Source organism: Hemicordylus capensis, chromosome 6 (assembly GCF_027244095.1).
Source record: "Hemicordylus capensis ecotype Gifberg chromosome 6, rHemCap1.1.pri, whole genome shotgun sequence".
Taxonomy (NCBI): Eukaryota; Metazoa; Chordata; class Lepidosauria; order Squamata; family Cordylidae; genus Hemicordylus; species Hemicordylus capensis.
Window position 1 is genome coordinate 38,292,188 of NC_069662.1, and position 13,145 is coordinate 38,305,332.

The 13,145-nt window shown below is 48.8% G+C and overlaps 2 protein-coding genes across 3 annotated transcripts in view; both read right to left on the reverse strand.

Moving 5' to 3' along the window:
* The window catches only part of SGCA (sarcoglycan alpha), a 45,872-nt gene that overhangs the window by 13,548 nt on the left and 19,179 nt on the right, over positions 1-13,145 (reverse strand). For both annotated transcript variants that reach the window (XM_053264869.1, XM_053264870.1), the window contains exons 6-8: positions 8,075-8,237; positions 7,762-7,970; positions 6,307-6,333 (exon numbers count right to left, since the gene is read on the reverse strand). In XM_053264869.1, the coding sequence (XP_053120844.1) occupies positions 6,307-6,333; positions 7,762-7,970; positions 8,075-8,237 (399 nt within the window). The remainder of the gene's footprint in view (positions 1-6,306; positions 6,334-7,761; positions 7,971-8,074; positions 8,238-13,145) is intronic.
* Positions 4,349-5,645, reverse strand: LOC128331446 (spermatid-specific linker histone H1-like protein). Its single transcript, XM_053264871.1, has one exon. The coding sequence runs from the start codon at positions 5,113-5,115 to the stop codon at positions 4,414-4,416; it is 702 nt and encodes a 233-aa protein (XP_053120846.1). The 5' UTR covers positions 5,116-5,645; the 3' UTR covers positions 4,349-4,413.

Below are 13,145 nucleotides of genomic sequence, written 5' to 3' on the forward strand. Positions count from 1 at the left end.
TTCACAAGTTAGCCCACTTGCACCTCAAACGTTTACACATCCACCATCTTGAATTAGGGTAAATAACATCAGCACAATTACACCGTTGAGGTGTCCCTATGTGTGACTACAATTGTACCCAATTTGGTTCATACTGGTCCAGGCATTGCAACTTGATAGTGGGGGGACACACACAGACTTGTAGCACTTACAGCAATAGCACTCACATTTATATACTGCCCTATAGCTGGAAGCTCTCTAAGCGGTTTACAATGATTTAGCATATTGCCTCCCAACATTCTGGGTACTCATTTTACCGACCTCGGAAGGATGGAAGGCTGAGTCAACCTTGAGCCCCTGGTCAGGATCGAACTTGTAACCTTCTGGTTACAGGGCGGCAGTTTTACCACTGCGCCACCAGGGGCTCTTTGGATGGACACACATATGGATGGACACACATAGAAAGCCGGGTCATCTCGTAGGCTAAAAAAGAATTAGACTGTTGGATGCTCCACACCCCTAAAATGTCATATACCCTTTTCTGAGAAAGAAGCCACGATCCCCACGATTGCCCAAAAGCAGGCTAAGGGAGCCCAGCTCACTTTGGGGAGATCGTGTGCTGCAATGGGAGCCGCGCAGCTCGTGGCAGCTAACCTCCATAACCACCCCTCCCTTTAAACAAGGTTAGTGGGGTGCGTGCTCCTCTAACCCCATCTACCCGATCGTGAGATGCCATGGCGTGGCTTCATGCCGCTGTGCCTCATGAGGAGACCCCTGCCGGGAGGCTGCAACAAGCTGCCTGGTCCTAGAGGTCTATCCAGGATGCCCTGCATTCTTGCTCTTGCGCAGGGCATCCTGGAACTTCCGGGGGCCACGCAGCCCCTGATCCCCACAGCCCTCGCCGGCTCAGTGACGGAGCCGGCAGTCATATCAGCGGCCGATCCGGCCAACCAAGGCTACAGGTTCAATCGTCTGTAGGGAGAGTGGGCTAAGCCCACAATCCCCGCAGACCTGACAGAAGCTCTTCTCACGGATCGTGAGAAGAGCTTCAAGTTTCCCAAGTGTTCTTCCATTCAGGTGCTGATGAGACCGAGTTCTACCAAACTTCAGCAAAGTCTTTGCAACATGTACGTTCTATAGCCAAGTGTCCAGGTCAGTTTGCTCCAGAGCCCCTTGAATGCCAAAAGTAAGAGAACACATTTGGCATTGGACCCCTGCAGTCTCATCTGTATTTTTCTTACTCCTATTTTTATCCTTCCATTTGGTCAACAGCCCCCTCAGGGTGGCTTACAATATATATAAATGACATCCAAAGATCATTTAAAACATACATAATAAAATAGCTAGGTATACTATAGAGCAAAAATGATAATACAGTTCAGCAGAGTGGAATAAAAGAGTGTTGTGATGTTCTCTCAAACGTCTCTCAAAGTTCTCTCAAAGACTTGGCAGAAAAAAATGTTTAACATGCTTCCTGAAACCCATCCAGGAAGGAGTTCTGAGGAAATCCAGAAGGAGGCTGTACCCCTACTGGTTGCCAGTCTCATTAGCTACGGAAGGTATCTGGAACAGGATCTCACTAGAATATCTTAAAGTGGTATCTCTGAGGCCTAGCTCTCAGAGGGCCTATTTGGATGACACATCTGACCAGACCCATTTACCATGCAATATGGAACATGCATGCACACATCCTGCCCCCACCCTATCATGCTGTCTCATGGTCTCATAATAGCATGGGGGGGGTCGTGGCATTCAGATGGCCCACTATCACATACAAGTTAAAGACTTCAATGTAATATTTTTTAAATTTTCATGTGAAGGAAGTTAATCTCCACAGGATGATGAGGCTGCAATGCTCCCTTCCAACACTGCATGGCGGGTGGGACTATTCGGACATATTGTCTGAACCTATCTCTCTTCACACTGCTAAAATATTTATAAACCCCTGTTATGCTCCCCCTAGTTGTCTTTTTTCCAGAACTAACCTGAAAACTGAAGTGGAACAATCCAGACAAATATTTATCATCGCATCTGCAGTTTGTGAAAACTAGTCCTGAGATACCCAGGCCCCACACTATTTAGAGTTCTTAACACCAGGGCCTTGTGTTTGGCCCAGAAATGAGCTATTTTAAGTCAGTTAATTCATTTGGCAGATGGCCGCATTTGCACATTACGCAAAACCGCAGTTAAATTGGGCAGATGTTAATATTTGTGAACATCTGAATGCGTGCAACTGTGGTTTCATGACAAAAGCAACCTTGGTTTCCCTCACCAAACTCCATTTTGAACCTTCAGTTTGTGGAGTTTTGCCACGCCAACCTGCGGCAGTTCTGCAGCAGCAGCACTATGTCCGAACACAGACACCACCATATCCACGGTTTCGTGCAGTTTCTGGAACCATCATCATGAAGAGGGTGCCCAGACCCTCCCAGGATTACACATGCTCCACAAGCTTCTCACTGACTGCCTCTCCGAGCTCTTGCCCCACCTCCCTGTCTCCAATCTAATAAAGCAGTTGCCGGCAACAGGGATGCCATCCTATACCATCCCAAGTCCCAAGCTTCCAAGCCTGTCAAACCGAAAAGTCACACAGAGGCATGCCCTCTTCCCATTCTGTCCCTTGTGCCCCCTTCTTGGCAATCAGGAGAGAAAGGGGACAGGATGGCAAAATGGGTACTATATGCTTAGTTCTGATCTTCTACAGAGGTTGCAAAATCCACTTGTTCCTAAAAGCTACTAGGGGTCTGCACGGAAGTGGTTTGGCCAGCACGGTTTGAATCCAAACGGGATTTGAACCGACCCGACCCAGGCCAGTTTTGGGACCAGCCAAACTGGGTCTGGTTTGGTCCATGTTTGAACCTCAGAACCCGTCCCGGTTCAAGATGAACCGGTTTGGAACAAACAGTTCGTGCACACCCCTAAAAGCTACTAGCCTGATCTTTTTGTTGTTGTTGCTGTGATATTTCACATTTACTTCTAAAAATATATATATATACTTATGGGTTTTAATTTGGTTTTTGCTTTTGTTCGTTACCTTAAGCTTTGGAAGTTAGGCTAATATTTCAAACAAATAGATACATAAAAATACTAGCTATAGGCTCATCCAGTTTGGCAGGAGGGGTAGGAAAATTCTAGTCCTTTTCTAAACCCAGTCTCAGTCCTCTACTCCTGCATTTCTGCTCTCCATTCTTCCATCCATCACTGAAATTATTGCCATAGATGGAATAAGGGAGCCATGCTTGTTTTTCCAAACCTGGCCCTGCCCCCTTGTTCTCCCAGCCAAACCAAACATATCTTCAGGATGTGACAAGGAAAGGTATACTTCATCCACACAAAGTCAGAAGTTGATTCAATGGGTGGAGGATAAAGCAATGCTCCTGCTTTCATCCCAAATCTGGCTTTTGATGCGTAAGTTGAAGTTTCAACAATAGACGGCGGCTTCACACAACACAAAACAAATATGGCTGCCATGAACCACCGGTTCCCAGGGAGCACATACTCCCATCACAAGTGGCAAATTCTGATCCCAGTCTGTGTGTGAACTTGCCAATGTGGCTGCGCCACACTTCCCTTTGCCACCCAACATCTGTAACCAAGATTTAAAGTTGGGTGGCAGATATTGGGTGGTGGAGGAAAGTGCAGCTCAGCAACCCAGCATTGATGGGTTCACACAACATGCCACAACTGGAACCTGCAACTTGTGCTAGGAGCTCGCACTCCTGGAAAACAGGAGTTCATGGCAGCTATATTTGGTGATTGTTGTGTAAAGCTGCCTATATCCCTTCCATTCCCTGCATCCCTGGAGCAGGCAAGAGAGGGCAAAGGAATATTGATTTCCTCCCATGGGGTTCCCATCATCAGTGGGTGGTGCCGGTGGTTGGGCAGGTTCATCCCACCACAATGATATACCATGTAAACACGCGCCTCATCACACTGCCATGAATGTCTGAGGTTTGATAGGAATGGGATGTCTTTCTTCCCCTCCCCCAATATTTTTCTGTAAGGTTAGAGGAGTCTCTACAATTAGAAGCAATCAACTTCCCTGCTTTCCCACCTCGTCAGTTAGATAGATAGATAGATAGATAGATAGATAGATAGATAGATAGATAGATAGATAGATAGATAGAAAGAAAGAAAGAAACTCATGTAGGCAGTCATCCCACAACTGCATAAACTTAGGCTGAAATTGTATGTATACTTATCTGGGAGTAAGCCCCATTAAATAAAGTGGGACTTACTTCTGAGTAAACATGCATAGGATTGTGTTACATGATGCTTAAAAGAATGCAGTAAATGTGCATTCTTCTTACTTTTCTCATCAGCTGACTCAACGTTCCCATCGGATTCAAATAATTAACTCCAAAATTAAGACAGTCGAAATACGACACTTTATTATTATTATTTTCCTTACACATAGCTTCAGCTATGGAAATCTCATGTGCTCGACATTGTACTTTCGTTAGATGATATCTTAGATTTCGTTAGCTTGGTTTTCTTTCTCCTTGACCCCTTCTTTCTCTTAGAGGCTCCCTTTTTCTTGACGCTTGACATTATCTTTCTCCTCCTCCTTCTCGCTCTTCTTTTTCTCCTCTTCTTCTTCCTCTTCCTCTTCTTCTTCTTCTTCTTTTTCTTCGTCTTCTTCGTCTGCCTCTTCCTCAGCACCTTCATCATCAATTTGCTGACTGCATAGGAACCTGTAAGTCCATGGCCAGTCAGCTTCCTCAACAAACCCTTAGCGATGAAGGCCCTCAAGATCCTCTTGAAGTAATTCTCCCGCTTTTCAAGGTCATAGCCAGTGGCTACAACACTCTTCTTGAGAGCTTGCAGGGAGACGCCAGCACGTTTCTCAGTGGAAGCCACCACCTGGAAGATAAGCTTGGAGATGCCACGCTTAGGCAACAGAAGTTTCCAAGGATAAGAAGGTCCAGAGCTTCTCCTACCGTTTGACCTGGGCTGGGATCTGGGCTTGGGCTTGAGATGGAAACCAGAACAGGATGGCTGAGGCTCACCAAGGTCCTTGCTATTCTGCAGGTTCGGAACAAGGAACTCTGCAGACATTGCCTGGAGATTCCCGCCATCTAAACATTGAGCATTATTCAATGAAAAAACCAGAGGAGTTTCATTTATGGTAACCATTTCCCCTTCAGTTTTGCTTGGGTTCCTACTTTCTCATTCCATCCCAAGTTTCAAAAGCTTCCTTGGCTAGGATCTGCCTTTCTCTTGGTTGTTGCACTGTACAGAGCTTGAAGGTCTTCTGGGAGTTCCTAAATTGCCTGTCCCAGACAGCAAGGAAGGTGTTGGATAGGATCCCTGCGCAAAGCAGTTATGATGAGGTCCTACTTTGCCACAGGTTATGAGGGTAGCGGGGGAGGGGCTAGGCAACTAAATGGTTGCCATGGGACCAGCTTTGGTGGATTGTGGGATCACAAGCATCCTGTGATGCCTCTGTGTATGTGTGTGGATGCACATGTGTCTATCCTTGTTTGGTGACCTGATCATAGCATGGTGCATACGCATTTCAAATGGGCTTTAAGAATGTTATCAACAGACAGAATCCCTACGTTCAATACCTGTGACTCACAACATTAGAAAACTCAATGATTTATCCACATTCAGAATATTGTGCAGCCTTCTAGTCACCCAAATGTAATGAGGAAATAGCAGAAAGTTATCATGACCCACTCTGTTACAGCAGTGGTGACTCTAAGTTGGATTCTGAGGAATCAGGACCAGCACTAGCCCCAGCCCTGGATCGTGACACCAGAGAACCTAAGAATATTTCAGAGCAAGGGTTTCCTGAGGAAACTCTCTTAGGGCCTGGGCTCCCTGGAGCAGCACCCCTGGAACCTGAGCCCATTACAGAACCAGCCTCTCCCACATCGTCTCCCACACTCCGATATCTGCATGACAATGCTGACAACAAGCTCAGTAGGAGTAGACAGACGGGAAGAGGAGTCCTAGATTCCAGAGGGCTGCCCCTTTAAGGCTTAGGTCTCCAGGCAGGGAGGTGGAGCCAAGCAGGGAAGTCTGGGCTCAGAGGTACTTAAGGGCTTAATCTGCCTCTAACTAGTTTTCCGTGGACTACTCCAAGGGTCTGCAGACTGGCCTTGCCTCTGTCTTGCTTCACCTTGCCTTGCCTTCCCTTGCGGGCAACCAGGACAGAACAAAAGTACAAAGAAATGAAGGGTGAAGGCTAAAATTGGAGTAGAGGCTTCCTAAATACAGATATATTGCGTGGGTGGGAGATTGCTGAGTACATACTTTCATAAATCCATTCAAGTGCAAAATGGTGACACTGCACATTAACTGAGGGTAGAGCAAACTTACTCTGAGGTCTTCATGTCCCTTTTGTGCCTACAATTAGAAGAAGAAGAAAAAGCTGTGGTTAGAACCAATTAGCAACAGAAATGAAATCATTTCTTCCTCTGTAGCAGATTAGAGATGTGCACGAACTGGTCCGAAGGCCATGTTAGAGGCCTCCGAACCGGTTCAGAATTGGGCCGGGCTGGCACTGGGCGGGGGGGCGGGTAGTACTTACCCCTCCTACCGCTCTTCCCCCTCCGGTGCTCAACTTTTAAGCAAAGTTTTAGGGGTGGCAGCATTCCTCCCTGCCGCCCCTGGCCCTGTTGTTGCCCGGAAAAAGAGAAAGTTGCCGGCACGCATGTGCATGTCGCAGCATGCGCATGTCGCCGCCGCCACGCGCACACACGGCAGCGACATGCACGCACGCCCCATGACGTGCGCATGCGTGCGGGCAACTTCCTCTTTTTCCGGGCAACAACGGGGCCAGGGGCAGCAGGGAGGAACGCTGCCGCCCCTAAAACTTTGCTTAAAAGTTGTGCGTCGGAGGGGGAAGAGCAGCCGGAGGGGTAAGTACTACCCCCCCACCCTTAAAGCTAGACACACCCCCAGTGCTGGACCACGCCTCAGTGGCCCATGCACATCCCTATAGCAGATCCAGAATGGTGTCCAGGTGGGATCACCAAGAACACAACCCTTATGCAGATCCACTACAGGTAAATATCAGCAAGAATGCATTAGTGATTCAGTGGATTGGTATGGTATGTGAACTTAGGCATCTCTCCAATGTAGGCAATGGACAAAAAAGTTGGTAAGTCTGTGTGTGCATCTAGTGCTTTAACTCAAGCATGGAGTCTTCTGAATGCCCATTACCTTGAGTTCTTACCACAGTAACTGGGAATTGCTCACTTACTCTCACATATACTCTACTTGGTTCCCCCTAGCCTGGGATGTGGGCCTAGCTTTCAGTCAGAAGAAGAGATAAGAAAACAAAGCATGTTTCATCGGCTTTGCTGAGACCAAAAGGCATTGGCTCCCTACTCCTTCCCCACTCCCTGAACTGTATCCATCATCCACTATTCTACCAGGCTGCATCAGAGGAAGATGTGAAGGCCCACCTCCTCTGGCTCAGCTGGTACCATTTGGCTCCTCCCCTCCCAGAACTCTCTCTTGTAGTGCATATTACCCACACTTTTCTTTTTTACTTTTCCCTCCCCACCTATTTCCCCTTTTGTATTGTGACTATTTGTTTGTAAGCTGTTCTTTTAAACTGAACTGCCTTGCGTGCATTGGCAGAAATGTAGTATATAATAAATGTTGGGAGTTTTGTTTCTGTATATTCCTTATGCCATATGATTTTCACTATTTGAACTGTGCAGAATATAACTTTATTTCTTGTTTGTTAACTTTAAAAAATCATTTTTAAAAAATTAAAAAATTGCAGTCAGTAAGTTAAAAAAGTAAATAAATTAATAAACCTACACTCCTTCCCATCTGCAGCACATGATGTAGGCCAGAAGAAGGCAGAGGAGAAGGCCCAAGAGGAAAGGAAGGAGGAGAGTGAGCAGGAAGTCATCAAAGAACGACCTGTCGGAGGCATCTTCTGGAGGATTGAATTCACTACCATCTTCAAGCACCCCATCTCCATAGACCAGCATGGTTTCTGTGGTGTTTATTTTTGTAAGGTCTATCTGAGGAATGTAAAAGGGAAGAGGACAGGAGGAGTTGTCATCTCAGAAATGTCTGTCTAAGTACCACTACACACCAGTCCCCACTTTCCCCAGCATCCTCTCACCAAGGTAAGGTTGCACCAGTCAATTGTGAACTGAGGGCTGAAACTGTCATAACAGGTAATGACTGGCTGCTGCTCCAATTTACACCGGTAAAGGTTGTCAGGGGACTTGGCCGCTGTCAGGCAGTCAGTGAATGGATCCTTGGAACCCATCTTGATGTAAACCCTGAGAGTAGGCGGCATGGGACACAGGAAACCAAAAGATGTTAGGAAAAGATAGGATCACGGAGATGGTAGGAAAAGCAAGTGTATTCTAGCCCAACACACATAGGAAGCTGCCATACCGAGCCAGACTATTGGTCTATCTAGCTCAGTATTGTCTTCACAGACCGGCAGCGGCTTCTCCAAGGTTGCAGGCAGGAATCTCTCTCAGCCCTATCTTAGAGAAGCCAGAGAGGGAACTTGGAACCTTCTTCTCTTCCCAGAATGGCTCCATCCCCTGAGGGGAAGATCTTCCAGTGCTTACACAAACCACAAGGAGACAAGGCTCTTCACACTAGCAGTGTGAAGACCCTAAAAGGGGCTTTGTGGGGAGAGCAGGTTTGACCCACTCTCTGCACAGACAATCAGGGAGCCCTCCCTGGGCGGCCTGATCGGTTGCCCAGACGATTAATGGCTCTGTCAGGGAGCTAGTTGGGGTGGTGGGGTTCGGGGGCCTCCCGGTCTCCAGAAGTCCCATAAGGCACCACACGAGTGTGCAGTGCCTTTTGAGGAGCCTCCCGATGCTGGGAGGCTTGTTGTTGGTGTGGTGCAGTGTCGGTGCGGTGTGGAGCCATGCCGCAATGACACATGATCAAGTAACCCACTTTTCAGGCACTCTCGCACCCCAAACCTGGGTTTAGCGGCGGGCTCCATAAGTGGGCTTGCTGCTGAGCCACCGCCGAGAACCACGCGGCTCCCCTTGCTACTCACGATTGGGGGAAATCGGGCTAGGCTTCCCTAGCCCAATTTTTGCCGATCGTGGGGATAGCCTCAACGATGTCATTCACATAATCAAAAACAGTGAGGCTTTCCACATGAGCAGTGTGGAGAGCCTGCAGGGGGATTGCGCGGAGAGCGGGCTTGACCCATTCTCCCCGCACACGAGCAGGCAGCTCGCCTTGGGCGGTGGGATCGGCTGCCCACACGATTACCGGCTCCGTCACGGTTAGGGTAGTGGGGATCGGGGGACTCCTAGCCCCTGGAAGTCCTAGAATGCCCTGCACAAGTGCACGTGGCATTCCGGGGAGCCCGCTGGTGCCAGGAGGTTTGTTGTAGCTTCGCCGTCAGGAGTCTACTCATGAGTTGCTGTGGCACACAACCAAAAAGATGGGGTTAGCGGAGCGCGTGCTCCGCTAACCTCGTTTAACAGGGGAGCACTTAAGAGGGCTGTCTGCCAGGAGGTACACAGTTCCCGTTGCAGCACATGTGCCACAGAAAATGGGATGGGCACCCTTAGCCCAGGTACTGCTGCTCGTGAGAATAGCCTCAGTGTTCTACCCAGGTTTGGGAGCTGTGTGTGGAAGCAAGATAAGAGGGGAACCTGGGTAGAGGTGATTGTGAGGAAGCAAGGTAGGACGAAAAGCTACCCAGGGTGTCCTCCTACCTTGCTTCCACACAATCACTTTTACTTAGGTCGTCCTACTACCTTGCTTCCGCACAATGAAGCTATTCACACAACCACGTGAAAGTGGGCTAATGCAGCCCAGCCCGCTTTCGGGCAGTCGCGAGAGCCCGGTGGTTCTCTGGTGGCTAGCCCGCCTAACCCCGCCCCCCTCCATCAAGGCTCCATCAAGCCTCCCGGCCTCAGGGGTCTTCCCAGCATGCCCTGCACACTCCTATGAGGCATGCTGGGAGTTCCAGGAGCTGGGCAGCCCCTGATCCCTGCTGCCCCTACCAGCTCTGTGACGGAGCTAGTAGTCATGTGGGCGGCTGATTCGGTCACCCAAGGTGAGTGCTCTGCTTGTGTGTCGGGAGAGCGGGCTTGGCCCGCTCTCCCCACACTCACCTTCCTGACGCTTCACACTAATTATATGAAGCGCCTCAATCACTTCTACCCAGGTTTTCCTTCTACCTTGCTTCCACACAATGAGGTGAGTCTCACGATTGGTGAGACTCGCCGAAGGGCGTTCTGCGGGGATCAGCGTGATCTCGGCTGCGGGGGATCTGCAAATGTGCAGGTCATTCTGGGGAGACCCAAGGCCTGGAGACTGCTTGTAGCCTCCCAGTCAGGTGTCTACTTGTGTGTCGCTGCAGCGTGGAGCTGCACATGATCAGTAAAAAGGGGTTAGCGGAACACTCTCTCCACTAATATCGTTTAAGGGGGGAGACTTAAGTGGGCTAACCTCCGGGAGCTGCGCGAGTCCTGTCGAGTCCAACGACTGCAGGAAAGCAGGCTGGGCTCCCTTAGCTTGCTTTCCTGCAGTCATGAGAATAGCCTCATTGAAGCTATTCTCACGATCATTGCAGAGCGGGCTAAAGGAGCTTAGCCTGCTTCCAAGGGATCGTGGGAACTAGGGATGTGCACGGACTGGTTCGGAGGCCATTCTAAAGGCCTCCGGACCGGTCCGGACACGGGGTGGTTCGGTTCGGGAAGATGGGGTGGGGGGTTCCAATAAGGACGGGGGGGGCTTTACTTACCCCTCCCAACAACCGCGCCGTATTTCCTAGAGCAATCGGGTGGCAGGATACCTCCCTGCCGCCCGCTTCAATCCCCACTTGGCTGTGGCTCCTCCTGAAGTATTCAGAATCGGGCGGCAGGATACCTTCCTGCTGCCCCCTTCAAAGCCCCGCTCGGCTGGCAGCCGCCCCTTTCAAGACCCCTGCCGCCCCCAAGACCCCTGCCGCCCCCTTCTCCCCAGTGCCCCATTGCAAAGGGGCGGCAGGAGAACTCCCTGCTGCCCCTTTGCCTGCTTGGCTGCAAATGGCTTCTAAGAATCTGGCCGCCCAGGGCTGCCTCCTGATTGTCTGCGGGGAGAGCGGGCTAAGCCCACTCTCCCCGCAAACCTCCTCTCGACGCTTCCCACTGCTCATGAGAAGCGCCTCATTGAGTGTATGGGTTACCACAACATCTGCTATATTGTTCCACAAGTCAAACTGTGAGGCCTTCTAACTTTGTGAATGGGCCTTAGAGCGGGTTCACATGACCTGCCGAAAGTCAGTGAGAAGTCCAGGTGAGGGGAACTTCCATGGGGTCAGGTGTATGCTTTCGTGCAGCGCACCATTAAAACTCACCCAGGTCTGGTTGGCAACTGGCCAACCCAATGTTACCAACCTTGTCAAGCCAACTTCAGCCCTCGGTCACAAACCTCAGGTTGCAGTCAATAACAAGTCGGGTTGGCCGCTTGCTAACTGGACTTAGGTGGGTTCCAACAACAAGTACGCAAGGGAGCTTGCGTACCACAGCAACCTCTGATTCCTTCTCCCAGACTTCTTACTGACTTTCAGAGGGTCATGTGAACCCGCTCTTAGTTTGACAAGCCACGTGGGGGAGTGAAGCATACTGGATCTGAGCCTGGTCTTCAGAGCAAGTAAGGAAGGGGCACTTTCCTTATCAGCGCTATAGTTAGATCTGCAGTGAATTGCTTTCTGATTTGCCAAGCCAGCTATAAACAGCAGGAGCTTGACAGCTGAGCCTTGCCTGGTCAATGGAGCAGTACACCCTACCTGTTGTACACTGGGCTCTTGGATCCCATGATCAGGAACTATAGCTCTCATATGGCTCCTTGTATCTTTTCCCATTTCAGTCTCTCTGCTCTATCCATCTTGTTGCCTCTAGACTCTGGACTTTCAGTCCAGCTGCAGCCTGCATTTCTGTTTCTGATGCTGGCCAGTAAGCTGACTAAAGCTATACTTGTGACACGAACAATGCTGCACTTGTGGAAGAAGATTGCATCTTCTGGCAGAATCACAGGGATGCTTGAAACTGCACTATGTTCAAAAGCTCCCTGAAAAACATGAGAGGTATGCCACAGGTTGTCCACCTTGTTGTGCAAGCATAATTTTTTTGTGCTAGCACAACACTAGTTTGGAATACAGACTTCGCTCAGCTAGCTTCTGCTGCAGCCTTGCACTAGTGCAGCATTATTGAGGTTATTGACCTCTGTCTCCAGTGAGCAGTGTGCTCTCAGGATCACTTCCTCAGCCTCAAGCACAGACAGTTTTTTGCAGTGCCCTGAGCTGGATACAACTTATTGCCAGATTTTGGCTCAGGGACCAGATCTCTTATGTACCAACCAGCCCTTGCATAGAGCAAACCTCTGGCCCCAATGCAGCATAGAACACTGCATGGAATTTTAGACTCAAAAACTGGAGAGGCAAATTAAAGAAATCTCATTATCATCAGGTGGCCTCTCTATATCTCCCACACTATTGTTGCAAGAATAAAAGGGCAATAAGGCTAAGATGATCAGTGGTCGGTTGGCAGTTCACATGCCTTGCCATGTATAAGGCCCCAGCTTTGATCCTTGATATTCCGCTAAAGAAGACTCATGGAGGAGACTCAGAAAGACTGCTTATGGCAGCCAAGGTCACAATAGCACAGCTGGAAGGAAGGAATATTTTTTCTGTTTCAATATAAGGCAGCCCCTTATAATATAGATGGATTCTATATTACTTATGGGTCAGCCCGTAAGGTAGGTCAGGAGAGAAATAATAAGGGTTAATTAAGCTTAATTTGGAGGCCAAATTAAAATTGGGAATATGTAAAATATCACATTTCCAGAAATCCTGAGGCATGGAAGTGGGGGAAATAAAAATCTCCACCTCTATTTAGGAGAAAAAATGTTTATCAATAACTTGGTTCCATTTGTCTCTTTTTCTTGGACCCATATATCACCAAAAATTGAGCACCCTATTTCAGGCTAATATGTTACCATCCCTCTAGTGATCATCTCTCAGCAACACCTACCTTGCAGGGTTGTTGCAAGGATAAAAGGGAGGAGAGCAGCGTACAATTCTCACAGATAAATAAATACATCTGGTTTTTTAAATGTGAAAAACTGCAATTTTTACCATATAGGACACCTTCGCCACACCATGTGAGGTCACCTTGAGGAGATTTTCTTTTCACCTTCAAAATGGTTGCATGAATTCT

Bases quoted from the DNA above. Each gene is read 5' to 3' on its own strand.
- LOC128331446 (XM_053264871.1), bottom strand. From the start codon at position 5,115: ATGGTTACCATAAATGAAACTCCTCTGGTTTTTTCATTGAATAATGCT.